Genomic DNA, 27,744 nt, shown 5'->3' with positions numbered 1-27,744 from the left:
CTTAGGAACCTTTAGACAAATATGAACAGCTGCCAACTGAGCAGTTACTTGGTGATCAGAGAACCGTGTGTCATTGGTTTTACTTCCTGCTGGATTCCCGCTGGTGTTAAGACTGGACATCGTACCCTCAGGTTCTCTCTGTGAGGGTCAGGCTCCCCCTTCCTTGTCGAGACCCTGACTCTGCTTGCTCAGGGCACCGTGGCTGCCACCCTTTGAGTGGGGCTGCTCCGTGGGCAGCCCAGGTCTCTCTCTATCTTATAAATTTAATTTATTTGGCTGCGCTAGGTCTTAAGTTTCAGTGTGTGGAATCTTTAGTTTCAGCACATGGGGTTTAGTTTCCCAACCAGGACTTGAACCCTGGACCCTTTGCATTGGAAGTACAGACCACTGGACCATCAGGAAAGTCCCACCCAGATCTCTTTTTAAGCTTGGGTGCTTTCTTCCATATTTGGATAGTGTTCATGTTCTTCATATTGAGTGTGAACACTAGAAAAAGCTCCATGAAGAAGTAATGAGAGCAATTGAATAATGTACCTGCTGCTTCCCATCCCTTTCTTGCTGTGAAATTTAATAAGTATTTTCAGATTGTTAACAGGTTTTTGAGGGGGCTTTCCCAGTGGCTCAGCAGTAGAGAATCTGCTGCCTGCAATGCAAGAGATGCGTGCAGGAGATGCGGGTTTGATCCCTGGTTTGGGGAGATCCCCTGGAGAAGGAAATGGCAGCCCACTCCAGTATTCTTGCCTGGAGAATCCCATGGACAGAGGAGTCTGTTAGGCTACAGTCCACAGGGTCACAGAGTTGGACACACACACACACACGCACAACAGATCCTTGAAGCCATTTTAGACTCAGAAGTATTAGAAGATGATTGTAAGGAGTGGATGGTGGTTAACAGCTGTGATGAACCCATCGAACGTGGTACCTCTAGAAGTGTACCTGCCTTCTTTTCTTCTTCTACTTTAAAGGAGTGGTTCGGGGACAATTCATGAGAAAAAGTAGAGAAAATCATGAGAGTAAATGGGCATGAACTTACATGGTCCTCCTTACATAAACTACAGAATTTCTTCTACCTGATTACAGTTTAGAATTTAAACTAGAACTTATATTTTCTTTTATGTAATTTTTAAGCTTCCTGTTTTCCAGACTTGAAAGAGAAGTTGAAGTTTAGAGGCACAACACACTATATAATCAAGGCGGTACAAGGGAAAGGATTCTCAAAGCACGCCAAACATTCAGAGAGCTAAGCCTTGCTCTAGGCACTTTTTGTAGATGTTGTTGTTCAGTTACAAGTGTGACTCTGTCCTTCATTACCTCTCATAGATAATCTCATTTAATTCAGTCACCTTACGGAAGTCTTTCAAATAAAACTCTAGACTGTCTCAGCAGTCTCGTTTAGACAAATACCAGAACAGGGAGGTTACATTTGTTCAGGTCTTTCCCTTTTTCTAAATAATTGCTTTACTGACCAAGAAGGTTGGATGCTTTTAGAAGCACATTGGAAGCAGTGCATGGTTTATATGTGTTTTGAGGAAGGGGGGGGGGGGAATTATGGGATCTGGTGGGAAAATGTGCATTTTTATTGCTTGATGGTTGGTTCAGACCTTCCCTTCTATCCAAGATCTGCCTGTTTTCTCTTGGGTTGTTTCTCCAGATAGACATTCCCGGTTATTATCTTTCAAAATCAAGGGTTTGAAGTCAACCCTATAATTTCCTAAAACCACTTACATCTAATTTCTTCATGCCTGTTAGTTACCCTAAAAACATCACATAGAGAGTTGTATTAGGGCCAGTCTAATGCCTGTGTTTCCCTGATGAGAAAGAAGGGGAAAAGTGGGTACATTTTGCTCTTCTGTGGTACTTAGCCCAGTGAATAGAACCCACCTTCTCAGTCAGTCTCCACCCTCATTCTTGGGGTCAGCTTGGACTTGTCTGCCTTTCGTCTCGCTGAGTCTCCTGCAGAGGCAGATCTTGGCAAAGTACCTGAACTTCCCCAAAGGCTGCTTCTCCACTTTTGCTCTGCTCTGTGTGCTGCCAAGTCGATTTGCTTCCCCGTGGGAGAGGGTGATAGAGTTTAGGATTGGAGCACAGAGACCTCATGCGTCTCTTATTCAGCCATCCCATCTTGTTCACAGATGGGATCCAGAAAGGCTTGAGGGCTTCCCCCTGATGGCTTGGCGGTAAAGAATCCACCTGCAAAGTAGGAGATGCGAGTTCCATTTCTGGGTTGGAATGGAGGGGGAAATGGCAACCCACTCTAGTATTCTCGCCTGGGAGATCCCATGACCAGAGGAGCCTTAACAGTCGGACACAATTTAGCAACAACAAACTCCCCTTTTACTTGCAATACCTGGCTGGTGAGTTGAGTGCCCTGGAGGCCTCCTCCCCAGAAACCGGCTCAGCGGAGCACAGCCCCAGCGCTTCCTTTTATGGTCATCATTCTCGCCCTTTGGATCCACTCCGCAGGTAGAGCAGCCTTGGGCAGGTATCTGAGGCTTCCTGACCCACCAGGTTAGGAAAAGTCAACAAGTCAATCACAAGGAGCTTCCTCCTAGTGGAGATGTGGGCACTGTGGAGACATTGTTTTTCTGGAAAAAGGGAGCTTCCAAGACCCAGACCTGAGACTTGATCTGTGGATAAGCCCCTGGGCAGAGGAGACTCTTTTTTACCTCCTGAAAAAAGCATCATGTTTACCTCTCTTTCAAATGATCTCTTGACCCAGAAACATCTCAGGAACTCCTCACCTTTTGTTTTCCAGTCTTGAATCAAGTCTGCATTCCCTTACCCCCCTGGATGGGACAACTCCCTCTCCAGTGGCCCTTTGCCTAATCGTCGATCCACTTCTAGAGGTAGTACAGGCTGGCTTCGGTGCCAGCAGAGAAAGTTCAGAGTGCCTGCTCCAGGGACGCCTCCAGGACTGTTTCTGCAGAGGAGGCGAGGGTTCCAAGTGTGAAAATACCAACCCAGGCTCATGGGAGTGTACTCGTCAAAGCAGACACAATCAGCAGAAGGGAATTTTGCTTAATTGGTGTAATGGCTTACTGGCTTCCCTGGTGGCTTAGATGGTAAAGAGTCTGCCTGCAATGCAGCAGACCCTGGTTCAATCCCTGAGTCGGAACGATCCCCTGGAGGAGGGAATGGCCACCCACTGCAGCATTCTTGCCTGGAGAACCCCATGGATGGAGGAACCTGGCAGGCTACAGTCCGTGGGGTCACAAAGAGTTGGACACGGCTGAGCACCTAATACTTCCTACCAGCCGACAGAATGTTACCGGCTTCTAAGTTGTTGCATGTCAGTATAAAGCATATTATTCCAGTAAGTGCCAGCACAGTTGTTAAAGCTAACGTCAAAGTTGATCCTTGGTTCTGGGCTGCTCTCTTGAGTCACCAGTTGGCACAAGCCGGAGTTAAACCAGTTTGTGAGGATTGACTCACCAGGAACCATGTTTTCATGTGTGGTTTGTAATGCCACTTTGGTTTCTAGTCGTAACTAGCACGTCCTAAGCAGCATGAAGGTATACAAACAAAAATTAACTCTTCTGCCTCTGGAGTTTGCTGTTTCCTTTAGGAAGTAACCTTGTGGACCATTTATACTTAACTTTATCTTCAGGACTTATCCTTTGTGTTGTTAACTGCCTGGAGATGCCTTCTATTTAAAACAGTGTGAGGGCTTCCCTTGTAGTGCAGTGGGCTGAGAACCCACCAGCCATTGCGGGGGGCATGGGTTTCATCGCTGGTCCAGGAAGATCCCCTATTCCTGCCGGGCAAGTAAGCTTGTGCACACAGCTGCTGACCCCGCGCTGTGGGGCCCGTGAGCTGCAGCTTCTAAAGCCCAAGTGCGTTGGAGCCTGTGCTCTGCAAGATGAGAAGCTTCTGCAATGAGAAGCTTGCTCCCTGCAATGAAGAGTGGGTCTCCACTTACCACAACTAGAGAAAGCCTGAGTGGCAATGAAGTCCCAGCACAACTAAAAATATAATTTTTTTTTAAAAGTATGATTGGAAGTCTGCTCTTCCACTGTAGGGGATGAGGATTCAGTCCTCGGCCAGGGAACTAAGATGCTACATGCCATGCACTGTGGCTGGGAAAACAACAAAACAACTTTATAGAAAAAAGTGAAGTGAAAGTCGCTCAGTTGTGTCTGACTCTTTGAGATCCCATGGACTATACAGTTCATGGAATTCTCCAGGCCAGGATACTGGCGTGGGTAGCCTTTCCCTTCTCCAGAGGATCTTCCCAACCCAGGGATTGAATCCGTCTCCCGCACTGCAGGCGGATTCTTCACCAGCTGAGCCACAATGTATTAGTAATTAACTTCGTGTGCAAGTTCCCTGGTGGCTCAGATGGTAAAGCGTCTGCCTACAATGCGGGAGCCCTGGGTTCAACCCCTGGGTCGAGAAGATCTCCTGGAGAAACCCACTCCAGTATTCTTGCCTGGAAAATCCCGTGGACGGAGGAACGTGGTAGGCTATAGCCCTCGGGGTCACAAAGAGTCGGCGGACAGGACTGAGCGACTTCACTTTCACTTTCGTGTGCAAGTTAATCATCTGTCTGGATATGTTAGCACATTCTGTGGCTTTTCCCAAAGATAAATTTCCCACCTTTTGCGATGTTTGCTGGGTCAGCAGTGTGGCCTTTAATCTAAAACTCAAGAGAAACTCACCAGGGCCGTTGGTAGCAGAGCCTCTTGGGCACACTGGGTGTAGTGATGAGGGTACCCACCAGGAGTAGAGTCCTGTTTTAACTGGTCATTTCCGGTTTATTCTGTGTTTCTCTGCCAACATCGAGTGCCTCAAAGTGTTCCCGTTGTGAATTGTTGAATGCAGGGTGAGTTACAGGCTGAGCCCCAGCAGGCCCCCCTGGCCACTGCCAGGGTCCCCCTCATCTCTCCTGACCTGTGCCTGGGCCTGCGCTGCCTGCCTGCGCCTCATGAGAAGCAAACCGCCGTGGGAAATCACTTGCTGTGATTCAGTTGTGCCCGTGGGATGCGCTTATTTGCATTACGTGTTCACTCCTTGCTAGGTCCTTCAAGATCCTTTTGTCCCCCAGTCTTTCATCACGAGCAACTGATTTGTTTTTCGTTTACTTAACCTGTACATCAAGTAGTTCTTCATTTGCATCAGCTCATAGGAAATTCAAGGTCCATTTTGCACATCACATCTAGAAAAGTGTAAAAAATAGATATGTCCAGTAGCAATATATGCGACCTAATATTACATTTTCATAATTTGACATTCTCTGGTAGCCACGTTAAAAATATTAAAAGGGGGGAAAAAAAACCCAGTGAAAACAATTTAAATAGTTTAATCCAGTGTATCTAAAATATTGGCATTTCATCAGTAGGAAAGTGATTACATTCTCCGTTTTTGCACAAAGTCCTTGACTTCATTTGTCGCTCTAGACTAGCCTGTCTGGCTCTGGGACGGAGTGTGAGACAGTGTGAGATTGTCTCCAGGGGCACAAGCCTTGGTTTGGAGTTTCTTTCCCCACCCATATTTTCCCCTCTAATGTACACACACCACCTTATCTTTTGAAACGAGATAAATGTTTTCGGCAGAGTTTGCGAAGGGCTGGATTGAGTTGCACACCCAAGCACCTGTGCTTGGGGAATGCGGGAGTTGGGGGGGTAGGGTAGGGTATGTCTCTGCTTTTCCCTTCTTTTTAGCAAGGCCAGGCTGCTTATTAGCAGAGCTTGAGCCCACACATCTTAATTTCTTCATTTTTCTTGGAGACATTCAGAGAACAAGGGAGAGACTGTGGTGAAGACCAGGGCCTCCCACAGTCGGATCAAGTGGAAAATGTTTTTCCCGTTAAGGCTCAAAGAGAGGATTTCGATTTTTTAGGGGTTGGCTTAGATTGGTCCCAGATTTCTTTCCTGGTGAGCTGACAGTCGGAGGAGTTTGGGTCTGATGCACCTGGGCTGATTGAAGGACTCCCACTGATCACTTTGTTGTCCTTGTTGGAAGCTAGTGACTCTTCGCTACAGGCCATCACTTGAGCTTAGGCCCGTGGGAGGAGCCCGCGTATGGACCCTCTATAAATTGGATGTACATGTTGTCATGGAATAACACAACTGCTTCGCTTCCTGGGAAGAGAAAAACCTGGTTCTTTCCTTTTTTGGATATCCTTCTTTTCCTGAGTTTGAGGAATAGTCCTTCCTGATGCACAAATCTGTCTCAGTATAAATCACATCAAATCTATATGGCCTGCCGCCCGCCCTCTCCCAAAACACAGTGTAGATACTTAAAGGTTGCCGTGTGTGTTTAGATGTTCCCACAAGTCTCATTGTTCTCATTGCCTTTGCTGTATATTTTTTTTCTCTATTTTGTCTGCACAGTTGTGTTCGTAACAGTTTAATGTTATACAATAACAGGGTGAAGCAGAAAAAGACCACGATAGCAAGAAAGTCAGGCTGGAGAAGGAAGTCAAGTCACAGTCGTCATCTTCCTCTTCCCACAAGGAATCTTCCAAATCAAAGTGAGTATAGAGGCTAGGAACAGTCTGCCTAGGCAGTCAAAGCTTCCTGGATCATGTGCCCTGACAAACATTTTCCTTCTGCAATAGAATGAGAGAATAGTCAACTCTTTGGAGTTCATTTTGAAGATATGCTAAATTTGTTTTGTTTTCCTCCACGAGGACCTCAGAGGAATGAACAGTTGGTTTGGCAGCAAACTTAGATTTATCAAAAGCACAGAAAGCTTTGGCAAAAGTGAGGGAGTCGTGTCACCATGTAAACCACCAGAGATTTGAGAGAGAGAGAAAGGGGAGGGGGTCGGGGGTGAAGCGGGCAGAGAGGAGGTACAGGTTGCGCAGCAGCTGCTGCAGGCAGAGTTGTTTGGGTAAAAGTTTAAGACCACGGGCAGACTCTGCAAGCTTCCTGACAAGTTACGCAACCTCATTTATTACTCATAGGTAGGACTCAATTTGTCAAAGGTTTAAAAAAAAAGGCTCTGAAATTTGGCCTTTCCACAAAAATGGATTTCATGCTCTGTGATATCTTAATCTTTCGTGTCAACAACTACTTTGTGCTTTTAAGCCAAACGACAAAGCTTCGAGGTTCATGTTCTGCCTTAACTTAGTTTGCATCGACTTTCATTCCAGAATGTCCAGGCCCTCCTCTGAGCCCTCAAAGAAGGAAATGCTTCCCCCTTCACTCGTGTCATCCTCGTCCTCGTCCTCCCAGAAGCCAGCCAAAGCTGCACAGAAGAGGCCAAGGCAGGAAGACCCCGGCGGCCAGGACCCCCCCAAAAGTGCCAGTAGTACCAAGGGCAGCCACAGAGACCCTTCCGCCTCCAAACACAGAAAAGCAGAGGGGAAGGTCTCGGGAAGCTCCACAGAACACAAAGTAAGGAGGGACACAGTCATGTCGAAAAGGGGACATGTTGGTAGATCTTTAAATGCTCCAATAAGTCTTGACTGATGGTATTTCAGAGCTATTTCATCACTTTTAATAAAGCCAGAATGAGTAATTTGTGCTTAAATCTTCACTTTGCAGAGGGAGAGTAAGAAGCAGTTCCTATTACATGAACATTTAGGTGACAGTTTATTCTTAATGATTCAGATGTGAAAATACAGAATAGATGCTTGGGTTAATTTTCTGTCAGAGTTTTGCAGTAAAACATGGTTAGTTCTTGGCTTGGATGTTTGATCCTAAATACTTCCATTATTAGTGATAATGGGGGGGAAAATTTGCTTTCTCAAATACAAATTCCTTTCTTCCTGTTAACCTGGAATGGATAAGAGTGTGTGTGTGTGTTGCCTGAGAGTAAGTGTTAAGTTTGATTTGCTGATAATCTGTTCTTTGGATATTCTTGTCTTGTGGCTTTTCTGTGTCCCCGATACAATCAAAATCTACAGTTTCAGTTGAATTTAGCTGAGAAAATGCTTGACTAAACCAAAGTGTGCAGTATTTGAGTTCTTCTCTTTTGAGCTCCTTTTGGGCTAATTTAGAGAAATAGTATTAGGTTGGTGCAAAAGTAATTGTGGTTTTGCATTGTTGAAATTTGCCGTTTGGTATTGAAATATATTCTTAAGTATGATTGTGTTATACATTATTTCAATGCGTATTTCTCACTTTGTGTTTTTTGCTAATGGCTTATTACTTGCTGTTTATTTTAGACTATGGAAATGATGTTAGACAAAAAGTAAATTTGAGTGATTTTCTTATTTGAGTTCAAAATGAGTTGTAAAACAGTGGCGACAGCTTGCAACATCAACAGCTCATTTGACCCAGGAACTGCTAATAAAGGTACAATGCAGTGGGGGTTCCAGAAGTTTTGCAAAGGAGACAAGAACCTTGAAGATAAGGAGCATGATGGCCGGCCATCAGAAGTTGACAACGACCAGTTGAGAGCAATCATTGAAGCTAGTCCACTTAAACTACACGAGAAGTTGCTGAAGAACTCAGCATCGACTACTCTATAGTCGTTTGGCATTTGAAGCAAACTGGAAAGGTGAAAAAGCTTGGTAAGTGGGTGCCTCATGAGTTGATCAGAAATTTAAAAAAATCATTGTTTTGAAGGGTCATCTTATTCTATAAAACAACAGTGAGCCATTTCTTGATAAGATTGTGATGTACGGCAAAAAGTGGATTGTATGTGACAATTGGCGATGTCAGCGGTTGAACCAAGAAGAAGCTCTGGTGCATCCCCGAAGCCAGACTTGCACCAGGAAAAAGTCATGGTCACTGTGTGATGGTCTCCTGCCCATCTGGTCCACTACCGCTTTCTGAATCCCAGCGAAACTGTTAACATCTGAGAAGTATGCTCAGTGATTCAATAAGCTGCACCAAAAACTGCGCCGGCATATGTCAACAGAAAGGACCCAATTCTCCACAGCAACACCCAACCGTACGTTACACAACCAACACTTCGAAAGTTGAACGAATTGAGCTACGAAGTTTTGCCTCATCTGCCATATTCACCTGACCTTTTTGCCAGTCAGCTACCATTTCTTCAAGCATGTCAACAACTTTTTGCAGGGAAAATGTTTCCACAACCAGCAGGAAACAGAAAATGCTTTCCAAGAGTTCATTGAATCCCACAGCATGGATTTTTACACTATGGAAATAAATAAACTTATTTCTCATGGGCAAAAATGTGTTGATTGTAATAGTTCCTGTTTTGATTAATAAATATGTGTTCGAGCTTAGTTATAATGATTTAAAATTCACAGTCCGAAGCCACAATTACGTTTGCACCAACCAAATAGGTTTGTGTCAGTGATCTCAAATGTGAGAAGGTGATCATTGTGATGATTTTTTTCAAGGGATCTTCTGGAGATACTGCAAACCGTTTTCCAGTGCCTTCTTTGCCAAATGGTAACTCCAAACCAGGGAAGCCTCATGTGAAGTTTGACAAGTAAGACCTTGGGTGCTGCTCCCTTCATCTTCGCCTACCTCCTCCCGTCCTGCCTCCCCTTCACACACCCCCAACCCCCCTGTCCCCCTATCCTTTTCACCCTCTAGTCCTTTCGTTCCAGTCCAGTACCTATAGCTTCCTGTGACCCACTCCTGGTCTTTTTCTTCTCTTTCAGACAACAAGCTGATTTTCACCTGAAGGAAGCCAAAAGGTTGAAGGACAAAGCAGAATTAATGGTCCGTCTTGGCTCGTTCTCCCTTGGGTGGAATGTTTTCTGATAAAATACTTGCCGTCTCATTCTGCCGTATTCCACATCACTAAGCGTGGAGTGGGGTGGTGGGGGAAGGCAGGGCAGCGTGGGGCATAAGAGCATCAGCAGGGTCAGAATCAGTGAGGGGTGAAGGGTTCCTCGTGGAGTAACGCGATTGTGGCTTCACTGATTCGGTTTGATCGTGGGCAGATAGAGTACCAGCGTGTGTTTTATGTCTACATGAGTGAAAGTTGATCTACCTGATACTGTTTTATGTAATACATACAAGTGTTTCCTTGTCCCACTGAATCCGTTCTTTGGATCTGAAAAACAACTCTGGCTTTTTGAAAGCTGGTCAGTTTGTGTTCACCCCAAAACATTTCAAAATGTAAGGTAGCCTGCATTCCAAAATTATTTGAAAGCCCCAGAGAGACTAACAGTGAACAGTGGCGCAGTGCCATCAGAGGAAGTTTTACAGCGAGGCTGACGATGGCTCTGTTGGTAAACAGGCGAGCAACTCTCCCTGGTGGCTGTTGGACCTTCTGGAAGGCGGCAGTTTTTGTTAGTTGCGTACATAATTAAATCTGCTTTTAATTCTCTGCTGCAGTATAGTCAGATAAGGCTTGCCATTTGTCATAGTTAAACATCTAAGACTCTGGGGTTTTATTTACTTGGTGTATTCCCTACACCCAAACTCATGCAGAGACCACATGTTGAACTTTGTACCTCAACAGCGTCAGTTGCTTTGGTTCTGCCACATGCAGACGTAACCACAAACTCTGGTGGTCCACGGGGATTGAGTGGGATCCATCCATGGTGGCCTCGAAATCCACACCCACCCCTCTCAGTGTTCTTCACCCCCAGTCTGTAGACTGGCATCTGTTCTCAGGCTTGGGAGGGCGGGGCGAAGTCCCTTTTATCAGGTCCGTGTTCATCAGGGTAGGATGCTTACTGAGTCCTTCCCGTGTTAGCTGCCTTTAAGAGGGTCCCAGGCAAAGTTAGGCGCTATCTGCAAAGTGACTCTGTACCGGGATAACCTGAGTCAGGTTAAGATGCCTCAAGCTGCACCAGCCAATACCATGTCCTCAGCCTCTTCCTTTCACTTCTCTGAGGCTGTTGTGAGAACTGTATATATCTTTGGGTTTTTGAAATAGAGTATATATTAGGTACTCTGCCACTTACTGACAGCTTATCTTGACATTGGGCACTTTCAGCACTAGAGTCCCTCATTATTCAAGCAAGATTACGACTCCCGGGAACTTCTTTGTGTGTCGTATTTCATCTGCACATATGCACATCTTCTTTCTCCCTTCCTATGGCTATTGCATCCATTTTAATAAACAATATTAACTCATTCTACTCTCAAAATATGCTGGTTTGGATGGAAACCTGAATGGCCAGCCACTTTGTTACGTTTTCCCTTAATCGCACAATGTCTTAAACATGTCCATCTTGCATATCAGACAGTTAAGTCCATAACTAAGTATAGAGGAGTGTATTTCATCTCTGTTCTTCTTTTACTTATTGTTGGGTAAGGAAATTAGAACTCTGCAACCCACTGCAGTCTTCTTGCCTGGAAAATCCCGGGGACGGAAGAGCCTGGCAGGCCACAGTCCGTGGGGTTGTAAAGAGTCTGACATGACTGAGCACATGAGCGAAGCATGTATTACCTTTAACACTGTCCCAGGAGGCCCCCAGAGTTATCACAGGAGTATTATCGTTAGTGAGCTTACAAAATTCTCAAAGAAGTGGTAATTGGCAAATTGCCTTAGTATAGTTATTTTTGTTCCTACCCTGAGGCCAGTATAAATTTTAAAAATCCCATGAAAGAGATGGTGTTGGATAAGTAAATTGGAAGAGTTAAATTCCCACCAGTGAAGCAAACCAATAAGGCCCTTTACTGTTGATTATTTGGGGCATGCTGATTGGATTTTTATTCTTTTCTGTCACTGATTTTCTGAGCCTGGTTTCTCTAGAAGAAATGTCTTAAAGTCAAGTTAATTTTTAAAAATGAAAGGTAGCAGCCATCTTTCTTTGCCAGACCTTGTTTCTTTGCTGATTCGTCACCATCTCTTTACACTCCACTTGCGTCTTTGCGGTTTCCAGTCTTCCTCTTTGAGCATAGCCAGTTAGAGGCGTTAGCAGAAACTGCAGCCTTGCACGTGTCAGGTTGGTCAGTCGCTCTTGCGTCGTGGGCTGCGTGTGCATGTGGAGAGGACAGTGGAGGCTCTCGCCCCAGCCTCTGTTGAGTTGGCTGAATTCCACCAAGTGAGAAGAGTGTTAAGTGACAAAATGTGTATTCAGGCTTAAGTGACCGCCAGTATCTGGTTGCATCCCTACGTCTGCATTCCCATTGAGGGACTCTGAAAGGTTATCCCTGTTGACCCAGAGGCCCGCCTTGTGTCCTTAACCCAGGCTTCCAAAGAGGGGATCTGTTGGGCTGTAAAATACATCACAAGATTATTGTTCGACATGATACCTGAGATGCTTGTAAACCAGAACATTTTTTTACTTGCTAAAAGATAAAGTTCAGCACATACAAAGAAACTGTGAATGCATTATCCTAGATGTATAGCATAACCTATTTTTCAGGAAAATCATATAATGGGTAACTGCCCACTAGTAACACGGGGACCGCGTACTTACTGCCTTAGCTTGAGTATGTACTTCAGTAGATCTTGAGAAGTGAGTCTTAATACAAGATTGTGTTCTCTTTCCTACTGCATTTCTGCTGGAAGAAAGTTCTCAGTAGGTCAGAGCGAACGGGCTTTGGTTATCATGGTTAAGTTAGTCTGTCTCTGACTTCCCTCCAGCCGTAGTTCAGCTAAGACGGTGGGGGCCAGTTTCTGTAAAGAACATGTATGAGAACCTAAGGAAAAGTCTGTGTTAGGCTTAACAAGGACCATGTTCTTCACCCACAGACGGACAAGGTCGGGAAGGCTTTTAAATACCTGGAGGCTGCCTTGTCCTTCATTGAGTACGGCATCGCCATGGAGTCGGAGAGCCCCGCGTCCAAGTCTGCATACTCCATCTACTCGGAAACCGTGGACCTCATTAAGTGAGTGCCCGCCCGTGTTGTCTTCCTCCTAGCACTTCCTGCCCTCACCTTGACGGCTTTTATCCTTGTGAACCTCGGTATGAGGACAGCTTAACAAAGGGGAGCCTTTAAGAAGTCACTGATCCAGGAAGTTGGTTGGTTTTTTTTGTTTGTTTTGTTTTTTTAATTTTTTTTATCATAAACTGAAACTGTGTTCCAGATGAAGTGCTAGACCAGAATAACTCGGTCCGGCCAAGTGAACTGTGAAATGCCAGTCCCTTTAGGGAGGGGATTGGTTTTTTCCAGCTTGACTTTCTTATCAGGTGCCCTCTCGTCTCCGCTGCAGCTCTCTCATCTTTATCACCTGCGTTTCAGCAGGGGACTCGGTAAGAACACGGTCTCCTTGGTTTCACGCAGGTGGATAGGTGAGAGAGCAGGCATGTCCACGCCTCGTCTCCTGAATGGCTTGAATTATCGCGCTAAAGCCCCGTTTCTCTTCTGTGCTGCTGTCGTGTCGTTAAACATCTTTAGGAAAAATCAATATGAAACCAAGACATAGTGTGTCTTTGTGCCTAGAGTTTTCTGACTGCCTATTTTGACTTGACGTACATGTATATTTTCCTGTAGGTTCATATTGTCATTAAAATCCTTCTCGGATGCCACAGCACCAACACAGGAGAAGATATTTGCTGTTCTATGGTGTGTATTTTTCCCTTTGTCTAAAGAGCATTACATTTGCTTTTCCATCTCTTGATGTTACTAAGAGAGTTTGATATCTTGTTTTCTTAAAATGAAAATAATAATGAAAGGTGAATCAGTACCAGAAAGTGAGAGGATGTGTGTCAAGGGGTTAATCCCACTGGTGGTTAATTATTATGAGATGTCATCTACTGCCATTTTACTGATGACTCAGATTCTTTGGTCTTGTGACTTAAATTATATCCGTGTATATCTGTGTTTGACCATTAGAATGCAGGGGGATTCTTTACCGTCTGAGCCCCAAGGGAAGCCCATTAATTGGAAAAGAACCAATTCATTGGAAAAGCCTGAAGCTGGGAAAGATTGAGGGCAGGAGGAGAGGGGGGCAACAGAGGATGAGATGGTTGGATGGCATCACCAACTCAGTGGACATGAGTTTGAGCAAACTCTGGGAGATAGTGAAGGACAGGGAAGCCTGGTGTGCTGCAGTCCATGGGGTCGCAAAGAGACGAACATACACAGCTTAGTGACTGAACAGCAATATCGGTGTTGTTTCACCTGTGTTTACTTCTGATGCTAGTCCAGGGAGATTGTTGGTGTTCTTCCGCTTGTCAATGAGGAAAGTCCAGTGGTGTTCCTTAGGGTGGAAAAGGTTTGTAGTGGTAATACTCATGTCTCCAAGGCAGGGCTTCATTTCCTCTTATGTTTATGTTCACAGCATGCGTTGCCAGTCCATTTTGAACATGGCAATGTTTCGTTGTAAAAAAGATATGGCAATAAAGTATTCCCGCACTCTTAACGAACACTTCTTCAAGACTTCTTCCAAGGTTGCCCAGGCACCTTCTCCATGCGTTGCAAGGTAATGACCAGCCTAACTGAAATAACTCCCAGTGTTAAGTGCTCTTTTTATGTGCCTCTCATGTGCCTTCTGGGCTTCCCTGGTGGCTCAGAGGTTAAAGTGCCTTCCTCCAATGCGGGAGACCCGGGGTGGATCCCTGGGTCGGGGAGATCCCCTGGAGAAGGAAATGGTAACCCACTCCAGTATTCTTGCCTGGGGAATCCCATGGATGGAGGAGCCTGGTGGGCTACAGTCCGTGGGGTCACAAGAGTCGGAGTGATTTTTGTGTGTGTGTGTGTGTGTGTGTGTGTGCGCGCGCGCGACGTGCCTTCAGCCTGTCAAAAATTATATACTTCCATGTGCCGTCTTGCTTCTTCAACTGAAATCACCAGCACATCCCCACCTTTTTGAGGAGTCGTTAGAAATCACAATATTTGCTGGTTGGGCAGCATAAAAAGATAATTGCAAAGAATACAGGGTTCATATTTCAGAACTTGAGGGTGTTTAGATATGCCCAATGATGCAACAGGCAAAGCTAGTGGAACCAGAGACAAAGTCCTTTATCCTTCTAGACCAGAGGTCCCTAACCTCCAGGATCTAATGCCTGCTGATGATCTGAGGTGGAGCTGATGTAATAATAATAGAAATAAAGTGCATGATAAACATAATGCGCTTGAATCATCCTGAAACCATCCCATGCCCACCGCACCCTACCCCAAAGTCCGTGGAAAAATTGTCTTCCTCAAAACCGGCCCCTGATGCCGAAAACGCTGGGGACCACTGTTCTGTGCGGCTTGCCTTCTTGGCATTTCACGAAACGAGAAGTTTGCAGATCCAGTTGCCTGCCACCTTTTCAGGATCTGTAACAGATAGGAAGAAAGAAAGCAAGCTAAATTCCTTCCCCCACTTTGTGCACTGCTGTCCCATGAACTGTCGAAAAGCAGAGTCCGTGTGCAGGTGTTTTTAAGGTGAAGATACAGAGTTTCCTGCCCTTTAGTACTTGTCTAGTATTTTTTATTTTTTTTTTAATTTGGTCATCCTCCTTGAAAAGCTCCCAGTTCTGATGGGTTTTGCTATTTTAAGAGCATCACCTAGAAGCCTGCCCCATTTCCAGCAGGTTCAAAAGAGGAGATTCCCACATGGCTTCTCTTTAAAAAAAACAGTCCTGATTGAGAACGAACTTCTTTACCTCTGAAAATGACTCCCACCTCTGAGGTGTTATTCCCAAATAACAGGTTGTCAGTCACTTTGTTTTTTAAGTGTTTGTTTTATATCGGAGTGTAGCCGGTTAACGGTGTTGCGGTAGTTTCAGGTGGACAGCCGGGGGACTCGGCCCTCCGTACACGCGTCCGTTCTCCCCCAGGCTCCCCTCGCATCCAGGCTGCCGCGTACCATTGAGCGAGTTCCCTGCGCTGTACGGGAGGCCCTTGTTGGTTATCCGCTTTAGGTACAGCAGCGCGTACACGTCCATCCCAAACTCCCTAACCGTCGCTTCCCGCCCTCCTTCCCCCAGCCGCCTTGCGTTTGTTCTCTGAGTCTGTGAGTCTGTTTTGTACACAAGTTTATTTGTATCATTTCTTTTTAGATTCCACACATAAGGGATGCCATATGCTACTTCTTGCTCTGTGTCACTCACATAGTCTCAGATCAGTCCTTCACCAGGCATCTCTGAGCACCTTCCCCGCACCAGGCCTTGCTGTAGGTGCAGGAAAGCCTCAGTAAACAAAGCAGACAGGAATTGCTGCCCTCAGGGGTCCTACTCTAGTCCTTCAAAGTGTGCATTTTGCCGGGGACACGTAGGGTCCCTGAGGACCCACAGAGCCCAAGGGCGGGTGTCACCAGGTCACGGCCGCTGACCCGTCTTTCCGTCCGTATGCCTCAGTGCTCAGGTCTGAGTGACTGCACTTGCTTTCTCGTCTGATCCATGTCAAGGTGCGCTTGCAGGTGCGGGCGGCCGGTCCCTAGGAGAGCAGAGGGCGCGCTGTGAGTCTCTGAGGCCGTCTCCTCGTGGACTGTCCCCTGTTCAGCCAGTCACAAGTGCGGCAGGTGTTTACCCAGAGCGCCCGCTGTGCTAAGGGCTAGACGTGCAGAGACGAGTGAGACACGGTCCCTCACGGTGCTAGTGAGGCAGGAGAAGGAATAGAAAGGTAGGAGGAGACGTGATAAATGCAAGGAGACAAGTTAGGTGACAGGAAGGAAGCAGGGATGTGTCCCCAGGGTCTGGGAGAGCGCCAGGCACAGAGGAGGAGCTCAGGGATGTTTATTGAGTGGATGAAAGAAGGAATATGTCAGAGATGACGCGCATCTTCTCAGGGGAAGTGTTGTCTTCCCAGGAGAAGCTGGAGTTAGGGGGTGGGGAGAGAAGAGATTGCAGATGCAGAGGGCCCAGGAATACACTGGGAATACGGATCGGCCCACCCAGTTCTGTGTCCAGGGAAGGCCGCCTTCCCCACACCCAGTTCTTTTTTCTACTTGGAGGGTCCTATGCCACTGTGCTTTAGCAAATAAATTTCCAACATCCTGAAGGGGACGGGCGCCCCTTTGACCTCATAGAAGTGACTGGCATCTTGGCAGGTACACGCAGAGACTGGGTGGGTGACTGGGACTGCAGTTCCGGAAGCAGTTTGGGTGATTAACCAGTTCTCTTTTCTCCCGCTTCCCAGAGGCACAGGCACACCGTCCCCCCTCTCTCCGATCCCTTCTCCGGCCAGCTCCATAGGGTCCCAGTCAAGCGCGGGCAGCGTGGGGAGCGGGGCGCTGCCCCCCACCGTCAGCACCCCAGTCACCATCCAGAACATGACATCCTCCTACGTCAGCATCACTTCCCACGTCCTCACCGCCTTTGACCTGTGGGAACAGGCTGAGGTCCTAACCAGGAAGAACAAAGGTAAATGGCTCTGGGTGGTCGTCATCGGGCCATGGGGATTGGGCGGGGAATAACATTGCGTGTTCTGTCAGTGTTTTGGCCTTTTTGTTGTTGTTGTTTTCAATTATAGGTGACTTACGATGTTGTGTTAATTTCTACTGTAGAGCAAAGTGATCCAATTATCCATACATATATTCTTTATTTTATTATTTTCCATTACGGCTTATCACAGGTTGTTGAATATAGTTACCTGTGCTGTAGAGTAGGACCTGGTTGTTTATCCTTTCATTCTTTGCTGCATGTAACGGTTTGCATCTACCACCTCCAAACTCCTGCTCCAGCCTCGCCCACCTCCCCTCCCCCTTGGCAGCCGTAAGTCTGCTCTCTATATCTGCGAGTCTGTGTCTGTCTCATAGGTAAGTTCATTTGTCATATTTTAGATTCCACGTGCAAGTGATAGCATATGGTATTTGTCTTTCTCTTGCTGACGTTACCTCACTTAGCATGATAATCTCTGGGTCCACCCATGTTGTGGCAAATGGCATTATTTCATTCTTTTTCATGGCCGCATAGTAGTGCAATGTATATAGGAGCCATATCTTTGTCCATTCATCTGTGGGTGAACATTTAGTTTCTTTTCATGCACTGGCTATTGTGAATAGTGCGGCTGTGAAAGTCTAGGTGCATATATCTTTTTTTTTTTTAGAAAAGTATTTATTTTTAATTGATTGATGATTGCTTTACTATATTGGTTTGATTTCTGTCGTGTATCATCATGAATTGACCATCTGGGCGCATCTATCTTTCTGAGTTAGAGTTTTATCTGGATACATGCTCAGGGGTGTGGAGTTGCTAGATCATATGGCAATTCTGTTTTTAGCTTTTTGAGGAAGCTCCATACTGTTTGCCACAGTGACTGCCCCAACTTACAGTCCCACCATCTGTTCAGTGTTTTGAAGAAGAGGAAGTTGTAGCTATTTACTCTTCTCGCATTTTCTCCATTCTGTCACAGGTCTTCCTTGAGATGGATTTCTGTGACTCGATCGTAGCAAAATTAAATTAGAAGTGGCTTCCGCACTGTGCCCCTTTGGAAGTTTTGGTCTCATTGGTGGTGGTTTAGTTGGTAAATCATGTCCGACCCTCGCAACCCCATGGACTAGGGTCTCTGCCTGGCTATACTGTCCGTGGGAGTTTCCAGGCAAGAATACTGGAGTGGGTTGCCCTTTCCTTCTCCAGGGGATCTTCCCGACCTGGGAATGGAACCCAGGGGCTCCTGTACTGCAGGCAGATTCTTTACCAACTGAGCTACAAGGGAAGCATTTGGTATCATTATTTCCCCCTGAACTGAAGTGCTAGCAAAAGGGCAAACCAAGTGCAGGAGGAAAGGCATCAGCTCTCGCCAGGCACAACACATTTGACATGGGAAGTGGCATCACCTAAAATACTGAGCTTATTGTTAGTTTTCAGTGTACATTAAGAAAGATGGTTAGCAACAATATAGGAAAAATACGGCTCAGTGAACAGTCTTGAGTCTTGTTTGAGAAGAAGGCCCTTGGAGAAATCCAAGGTTTAGGAGATGATCGATCATCCTATCAGAGGAACTGTTTGGTGGTGGTGACCATTCAGTAAAAGCGTGTATGTAAATACCAGATGAAGCCTGGACTTGTTCTTGCCTGGCTGTGGAGAAGCAGTCAGCCAACTGGCTATGGCGGTTTAATTTCCTCACAGCCTCTTGAAACTTCATTTTCTTCCTTAGCAAACTAATGATGCTTTTCTTTTTTTTAGAACATGTTGGGCATTTCTGTTTGTTTTCATTCATGCATCCATTGATCCAAAAGTATGATGTCAGCCACTGTGCCAGGCATTATGGAGTCAACACTGAAACAAACATAGTTCCTCCATTTTTAGAACCACTGGAGAGATGCAGAGAATTAGTAAACCATTACAGTAGATTGTGATTTTCTTTTTTCTTTTTTTTTTTTTTTGCTGTGCTAGAGGAAGTACAGAATACTGTGGGGATCAAGTTTCTGGAACCTTGACTTCTTTGACTTTTTGTGTTTTTATTTTTGCATGTGCGAGTGTGTTTACGTGGTTTTGGGTTTGCTTTGTTCGCAGAATTCTTTGCTCATCTCAGCGCAAGTGTGTGCACTTTGGCCCTCAACAGCAGTTTGATGGATCTGGTGCACTATACAAGACAGGGTTTCCAGCGGCTAAAGCAAATAACCAAAACACCTTAACGGAGGCCCAGGTGGATTCGATGCCTTGGGAACTATTTTGCACATTGGAAGCCTCAAAACAGTCCAGACATTTGTCTCTTTAGAATACCAAACTCAAGAAGAGAAGCACCATGAGGTGGCCAGGACGTTTGTTCACCGAAACTTGAGAACTGTGGGATCGCTGGTTGGACAGGATGGTTTTGCAGAAGCAGAGAGCAAGGAGGCTGGCCTCAGAGATGATCTTGCCTTTCCTAACTAAAGGATGGAAGTGCAATGTAGCCTGAGTGGGCGTATTCTTGGTCTAGAAACATTTCCATATTTTTTTAACCAGCAGAATGCGAATGAAATGAGGAGAAGCAATTTCAGCTCTGAAATCAAATTCACATCATCTCAGTAGCCACATTAGTTCATTCCCAGAAGGAATTTTTTTTTTTTTTAACCAATGAGTTGTGGTGTAGGGTTTTGTGGGTAATTTGTTTTTTTAAGTTGTGGGGGGAGTATTTGTTTAATAAATTCTAATGGTCATCTATAAAACATGAGTTGTGGAGGACTCCACTATACCCCGCTTCCTGCCGATGAACAATGGCTCTGATAATACCAGGTATTGTCCTAATATATAAAGTTGAAAGCACCCGCCGCTGCCTGGACACTGCACATGCAGCCCAGCTCCGAGTTCCCCGTTCCGGTGCTGGAAGGCGGCCCTGACGGAGCTACAGCATCTGCATCTCCGCCTGCATCTCCACCGCCAGCACCGCCCGCATCTCCATGTGCCACGTGCTGCGGAGGGCCTAGTGCCGCCGTCCCATCCCCTGCTCCGGCGAGAGGCAGTCACATTGACTGTATTCTGCATTTTCTGCTTTGGGGACAAGGGGAACCAACGCTTACCCGTGACCAGAGGGTTGAAACGCTTCTTAATTTTTGTGAGGTAGAGCTGGATTTTGAGGTGCTGCTCTGTGGCCTGGTTGTGTGGAAACTTACATTGTCTAACCGACTCAGAGTTTTGTCAGCGAACAAAGAAAAAGGAAATCTACTTCTTAGAGAGGCTATATTTTTCTGCTACGAATTACTTTATATTTATAGCAAAACTAGACTTTGAGAGCCCTTGATTAGTCTTTGTCTAGGGGAAATTAACTCCCTGAGAGGCTGTGGAGATTTGGGGTAGTTAATTGGACTTAAAAATAATAATAATAATAAAGTCACCGCATGCCTTCACTCCAGAGTGCACACTGTCAACTGGATTTGATTAGACTGAAGAGGATCTGTGGCCTTCCTGTAAGTTGTTTTTGCCAGATTCTATACATTAAGCCAAGTTTATTTTGAATGACCTAAAAGTGGGGAAAAAAAAGAACAACAAAAATATGAAACCCCAGAATTCCCACATATCCATAAGCACAGATTTTTTTCATTGAAACTTTGAGGGTTATTATTGGAAGCATTATTATGAATGTAGTATTTTTAGAAGCTAATTCTTTTTATCCCTTTTAGAAGTAGGATTTGCACATGTATCACAATTGAGGAGTGTTACCGCTGCAGCTGGTTTATTTTTCTTCCTTCGTCCCATTCCACTTCCCTGCATGTTGTTTCCTCCCAAGCGTGTTGGACATTGTCATATTTATTTATTAGTGAAGAAAGCCGTGCCATCTTTATTTATAATGAAGAGGTCTAAAGTCCATACGATGAATGTAAGAACTTTCTTGGTAACTATGTAAAAGGGATGTAGAGAGGACGGGAGTGATGCTTATTTTTCACAATATAAATTGTTTGTGTGAAGCTGTTCCTTCCATGTCGTTTATTATCCAGTCTGTTCTGTTATCACCAGCTTAGGTTAGAGCGAGAGAATTACAGTAGCAGTAATAACTGATGTGCGATCTTGATGGACTGATGTCATCTATTGCTGCTCTAAGGCATAGCCACGATCCTTTCTAAACTCCTCGTTTAAAAAGCAGCCTGTTACATGAACAGTAATTGCCTGGAAGGTCGCGTGCTTGCGGCACTGTGTCAGGCTCTTCTGTGTAGGAGACGAGACACCAGAATCAGGCTTCTGTGGTTACTAAACACCTTCTTCCCCTCTTACTCCCTTGGTCATTCCCGGCCCTTCACCCCATCACTCCTCAGGGCAAGCCACCTGTCATTATGGAGGGGTGTGTTCTTAAGGACAGACTCTGATCTATGCAGACCACGCTGAGTGTGTATGTCTCGTCAGGAGCCGAGTGCCCCCGAACTGAAGACGTTTCCCAAGTCTTCCCAAGACATTTCCCAAGTCAATTTCCCAGCCATTTCTAGAAGAGGCGATTGCTTTTTCAGCAGCCTTATGCTTTGTGTGTGTGTCTTTTCCACCCTGACCTTTATATGAAGGTTTTATTTGTCCCTTGCAGAGATCAGTTTGTACTATTTTGATCATGGAGTATTTCTGATTCTTAACTGCAACATGCATTATACCCAAAAGAATTCTTAATGGCAACTTTTAAAATAGAGGATGTAGAAGGGTAGTGGCTGGTAGATCCTTCATGTTCATCATGTCTTTTCACTGTTACAGTTGTATATAGGAACCTAAAGGATTTTTAAGTCATATGCACTTTTTCATTGCATGCTTAATCTCCCAAAGGCAAAATCTGTACTGCAGTAGATAATTGAAGGGACTAGATTTAAAATTAAGCCTTTGAATATGTGAAGTTCTCATAACAACCATAATAGTGCACACTTCACAGTGAGGCAAATGCAGAACATCTTGCGTGAAAAATGGAGTGTAAAAGTTTTGCCTTTGGCACTACAGTTTCGTGTTTGTGTGTGTGTATGTATGTGTGTCTGTCAATCTTTATTAGGAAATGGAGGAACACTGTTTTACTTATAAAATGTTGAATGTTTCTGTCCTTCCTGGAGATAATTAAAATGTGAATCACTGAATTTAAGGTTTTAGCCAGACTGAGGGGCCCTGATAAACAATGAAAGACATTTCACTGAAATTTACCAAATTACACTGGGTTAAGAATGGGAAACGTTGGCCATGTGCCATCTATGGTAGAAGATGGGAGGGTCCACCTGGCATATTATCAGGAGAAGAGCTATAGCAGAAGGATGATTTACCTGATGCTATGATTTAACCTCAATACTGAATGGAAAAAGCATCTTTTTTTTTTTTTTAAACAAAAAGACCTTTATTTTACAATTTGTTTTGACCAAAATGTTTAACTATTTCCCCAACACAAATTGGGGAAATTTATCTTTATCTTCCTCATTTATCTTCCTCATTCTGTGTCCTTTAATTCCCAATCTTGGGATGTTTAGAAGCTAACAAACTATACCCCTTTCTGGCTAAAAGCTTGCCTTAATTGGTACCTCAAATATTAATGTCAGTAGGATCAAGAACTTACTATTTTATGATCCCTGTTCAATAATTTTTAGAACCAAAAAAAGAAAAACCATCCGTGCCCTCCAAAATGAACAGAACTCTTTATCTCTAATATATGAAAGGAAATGTGTGTGTGGACATGCATACACAGAGAATAAGAGGCTGACTGAATTGAATATATTTATTGTGCCTTTGCTGACCGAACCGGATTTTGGAATAATGCTGTATTCATTTTGCCATGGCTTTAAGAGACATCAGGTGGGACTTAACACCTTTTTCTCTTCTGTTCTCATAAAGTTTGGAGGTGTATTTGTGCTTCTTTTATGTAAATGAATCAAATCAGGCTCTGATTCCTTATGCCCCACCAGAGTCTACTTTTTGCTCAAGGATTTATTTTCCCAGACACTACACAAAATCTGTGAAAAACCTTGTCACTCCATCTATTACACTCTTTACTGCCGATTAGCAGTATTTAAATGTTGCTGGAATATTTGGCTGCCTTTTAGAAACACAAGCATAGAGATATGTTCATTGTGGCGGGGGTGGGGGCGTCAGGGAGAGAGCGGTACTTGATCCCTTTTCTCTTTCTCTAGTGAGTTGCTTCTTTTGTTTTTGGTTCTACTTAGAGTTTGTGGACTTTTTTTTTCCCCTGTAGTTTTCTTTTGTCATTTTGTTGGTGGGAGGAGGTGGAGTGGCAGAGTGGTGTGGGGGATTTTCCAACAAACGTGACAAGTGGTATTTCTACCATATAAACTTCAACTATTCAATCCCCTTATGTCAGTCACCAAAAATCTGGGAATGAATTGTGACCCCTGGCCATGTTCATTAGTTCTTATTTATGAGGAGTTGACAAGCAACGTCTACCGTGTCTCTTAAGGTGGCTGTAAATTTCCCGCCGTCCCAGGGAAAGACGTTACATTCTGTTCCGTGGTGTGCTGGACAGCAGCAGGTACTGTGATGGGTTGAGAAGCCGCCTGTATTCCTCTCTGCCCAAGAGGACGGGCAGGAAACTTAGAGCCCCCTGGGAGCCAAGATCTTATTACTCCATCGGCCTGAAAGGACAAGGGCGTAAGACCACTGAGGCTGGCCACGCTGCGCTGCTCAGACCAGGCTGTGGCTGACCTGAGCAAGATAACTTGCTTTGCTCAAAAGTAGATGTTGAAGCGATGCTTAATACAGGCAGTATTACCTTTTGTTAATTAACTTTTAATGACAGAAGGCAGGATCCGCCTTTTGTTCAGGCCATCGACATGTATTGTTAAGACTGCACACCCCCTCCTCAGACATCGTGTACACTGTTCATGTTGGTGTGTGTGTTTATACACGTGTGTCCCAAATCGTGTGTGTGTGTGTGTTTTCTTCTGAATGTGATCATGTTTTGGATGATACCTGAGCAGGGTTGCCTTTTTTTTTTAATTTATTAATTACCATTATATATTATATTATATATTTTTTGCTTTCTTGTCACCTTAGAGGAAAGTCAAATCTTGGTATTATTAAAATTGTCTAAAAAAGAATAAATCATCCAGTCGATCAATGAAGATCACTGGTCTATCTCTAAAATAATATGAACTTTTCTTTAATTATTGTGTAATAAGGTGCCAGCTATCTAGTCCACACAGTGATTTTGTACGTAGGATAGGGAAGCAGTGACATGCCGAGTGGGAAGTTGTGCAGCGCAGAGAAAAGGAGGACTCTGTGTTTTATCTACTTCAGCAATGGAACTGCGACCTGGGGCTTTTTGTGAATAAAATTTAGCTGCCTTGTATAGTCCTTTGAAAGAGACATACGTGATCTGTGAGAATTATAGTTGTTTTTTTTTTTTTTAGAAGAAAAATTTGCAAAAGATCTTTCCAAAGATAATGTGCCACAGATCTTTTGTTTATTGTTCTCTGTAATGAGGATTCATTGCTGTTTAAAAAAATGTGTAATTGACTTGTTTGTCTTCAGATTCTTTACTTTTCACTAGAGGATCAAGCTGTAAAAAAAAAAAAAATTAATAAAAATTTAGAGAAATCATTGGCGTGGAATGCATGCTTTCACTTTGCTGTAATTGTAAAGGGATTCCTAAAATTGCTCTAGGTAGTTACCATGCACAGCCCAGGAGTCTCACGTGGAATAATTTGCCATTATTCACAGTATGTTTTGTTGAAATGGGAAAGGGGCAGGGAGAAGGTAGCAATTCCTTCTGTTCAGTTTAGCTACAAGACCTCATTCACAAACAAGCCTGATACCACCAGCATTAGGTCGCTTATCCTAACATCAACTGCCAGGTGCAAGTGACCAAATCTGCCTCTTTGCAGTTTGCAGGGTGTGGGTGGACATATTTGTAGAATGTTGATATTGGAAAGACTCTAAAGGCCATCTGGCTTCCCTTCCCTTTGCCACTCCGAAAGGAATAATACTCTACATGCTGAAACATGACTGTCTAATTCAAATCCTGGCTCTCTGGTCTGCTGTGTGACCGTGGGCAAGTTAGTTAACCTGTCTGGGCTTCTTTTCTCATCAGCGAAAACCGATTTGGTATCTACTTAGGTAGGAGCACGTTAGATGGTGTAGAGAGTGCTTAGTCTAGTGCCTCTGCCCTAAACACTCAGACTGGGGGCTTTTTTAAACCTCCTGCCTCCCCTCACTGTGCCTCGGTATTCCCACAGGTGACCTTCGGTCCCTGACTGAACACTGATGAAGACCTTGCTCCCCACCTCTCCTACTTTGATATTTGTTCTTCCTTACTTTAGGCTGACCTCTACTTTTATCAGTCCTCACGAATAAACGGGGGCCTACCTACCCTTGGCAAGCTCACAGTAGACAGCCAGCCATGACGGTGGAAAGTCTGCAGTGGCAAGTGGGGGAAAAGGGGGTGATGGAGCCCCGATTAAGAGAAGCTCAGACAAAAGCTATCACTTGAACTAGGCCTTAAGAGATGGGTCTGAATTTTCACAAAACCTTGCCATGTCATAGCTTGTCTATTATGAATTTTCCATAGTTGTTCATTGTTTGTTTGTAACCAGTTTATTTAATACCAACTACCCTGCTAAACACTGAGGTTATCTCTAATTTGGAGTTAGTATAAAGGATGCTTCCACAGCCATCCCTGAAGCAAGCTAGTTGGGCACATTCAACAGTATTTCCCCATATTTTCTTTATGTAAAATGGGTGCGTGTGTCTTATATTTCACCCCTAAAATCATCAGCGTGCATTTCCTAATACAATGTCCTACATCTTGGATTTGTTTTTCCCTAGTGTCCTATTAGTGTTGCTAACTTCAAGTCTGTGGTGAGGATACAATCGCCAAAACATAAATACGGGCTTTGCCCTGTACCAACCATGAGGTTTAGCATACATTGGTAATCTGGTCCTTTACTAACCATGGCTATTATGTTTGGAAAACATGAAAAGGGAAAAGTGACCCAATTTGATCGGTGGGAAATCTGATAGCTTCATTTACATTTTCATTCTTATGGTGCTGAGTATGATTTTCGTTATATATGAAGTTGCAATTTGTAGTGCAGAGGTTATGGGCTAATACTCTAGACCCAATTCAAGAGCCTAGCTGGGTAGATACACGGTAAGTTTTCATTTAAGTCATATGGAATGAATTCACCACTAGGAAGCATTTCATTAACAAAGGAAGAGGATGCGGAGCAGTTTAAAAAGCAAAAAAAAAGAAATTATTCCTCCAGGATATTCATCTTTTTCCTTTTGATGTTAACTGTTAACCATGTTGTAAATACTTCTCTCCAAATTATCTTTTGGTTTGCAGTTTTTATTATAGCATTTTTAAACAAAGTTTGTTGAGTCTTAAGTAGGCCAGCTTCTACCAACATCTGCAGTTTCTGCTTTTGGTATCTCAAGGTATGTAAGGACTGTTTGCCAGACACTGGAAGACAATTTAACTACTGCTGATCACCGGCAGCAACTTGAAGGTAAGACACACACCCCTCTGCATGTCCTTTTGTCTTTTCATAAGTATTCAGGCACTTTTGGAGCCTGTTATTTAAATGAATATTTGTTCACTATTTGCCATGGTTGTCGGGAATGTGAATTGTCACAGTCCAGGCCACTTTAAATTAGGACCCCTAAGTGGTGTTCAAAACTCTTCAACCCATTTTAAACTCTGAAGGCCAGCAGGTCTTTACCCAAATGTAATTGGAGGTTTATCTGCTCTTCTGGTTGTGATTAGATAACTGTACTCATCTGTTTTGTGTTAGGCTTCTTTCAGTGTTTGTGGTTTCTCCACGGACCATGCTCAGCTGAAAGCCAAAACTCTAGCGAGACATCTAGGCTCTGATAATAAAGACCCATGCCCTTCGGACAGACTGGAGGGCGGGCCTTGAAATACTTTGTAAACAGACAGTTCTATTATAGCTTGAAAAGACCATGTGCCTGCTTCAGATAAGTGCTTTACATCACCCTTCTGTATTACTGGGGCCCAGCCCCAACATCTCATTTACCTTATTTCACATGTGGGAGACAGAAACAATTATGGGTTTGCATCTCTCCACTGCTAAATATTCCTGTAAATTATCACCTGTGCCCCCCCCACACACACTCGTACGTACCTACACACTGTTGGAAAACCAAGTGTACTCAGTTGTGTGGGCTTTAGGAAAAGGTCTTTAGTGAACTATTCCACTCCCTACTTTCTCATCTTTGTTCTGTAGTCTCTGAAGGGAAGAGTTCTCCTGCAGGTAGGACTTGGTACACAAGGTCACAGCTGAGGACTTAAAGCATCTCAAGGGAGTAAGTGACTGGTAGAGTGGTTTTGCAGCTCTCCGAAGCCTATATAAGTATCATTTTGGAATTTAAAAAATTTTTAATTTATTTTTGGCTGTGCTGGGTTTTCGTTGCTCTGTGAGGGCTTTTCTGTAGTTGCGGCAACCAGCGCCTACGCTCTAGCCGTGTTACGCGGGCTTCTCACTGCAGTGGCTTCTTGTTGCAGAGCACGGGCTCTAGGCACAAAGCCTGCAGTAGCTGTGGCTCTAGAGAACAGGCTTAACAGTTGTGGTGCGCAGGCTTAAGTTCTTTCCCGCATGTGGGATCTTCCCAGACCAGGGATCGAATCCGTGTCCCCAGGATTGGCCGGCAGATTCTTTACCACTGAGCCCCCAGGGAAGCCCCATTTTGGAAGTTTT

General features: G+C 44.5%; 1 protein-coding gene across 7 annotated transcripts in view; it reads left to right on the top strand.

The window, feature by feature from the left end:
- The window catches only part of AFF1 (ALF transcription elongation factor 1), a 197,990-nt gene extending 173,362 nt beyond the window's left edge, over window positions 1-24,628 (top strand). For all 7 annotated transcript variants that reach the window (XM_065914631.1, XM_065914630.1, XM_065914632.1 and 4 more), the window contains 9 exons: window positions 6,369-6,472; window positions 7,097-7,340; window positions 9,263-9,354; window positions 9,530-9,590; window positions 12,526-12,662; window positions 13,269-13,340; window positions 14,059-14,199; window positions 16,842-17,065; window positions 19,160-24,628. In XM_065914631.1, coding sequence (XP_065770703.1) covers window positions 6,369-6,472; window positions 7,097-7,340; window positions 9,263-9,354; window positions 9,530-9,590; window positions 12,526-12,662; window positions 13,269-13,340; window positions 14,059-14,199; window positions 16,842-17,065; window positions 19,160-19,281 — 1,197 coding nt within the window. In that variant the 3' untranslated portion in view covers window positions 19,282-24,628. The remainder of the gene's footprint in view (window positions 1-6,368; window positions 6,473-7,096; window positions 7,341-9,262; window positions 9,355-9,529; window positions 9,591-12,525; window positions 12,663-13,268; window positions 13,341-14,058; window positions 14,200-16,841; window positions 17,066-19,159) is intronic.
- Window positions 24,629-27,744: the final 3,116 nt, after the last annotated feature.

The sequence above is a fragment of the Muntiacus reevesi genome, chromosome 22 (genome assembly GCF_963930625.1).
Source record: "Muntiacus reevesi chromosome 22, mMunRee1.1, whole genome shotgun sequence".
NCBI classification, from domain to species: Eukaryota; Metazoa; Chordata; class Mammalia; order Artiodactyla; family Cervidae; genus Muntiacus; species Muntiacus reevesi.
The sequence above is the reverse complement of the archived record's forward strand: the minus strand, read 5'-3'. Positions and strand labels throughout refer to the sequence as shown.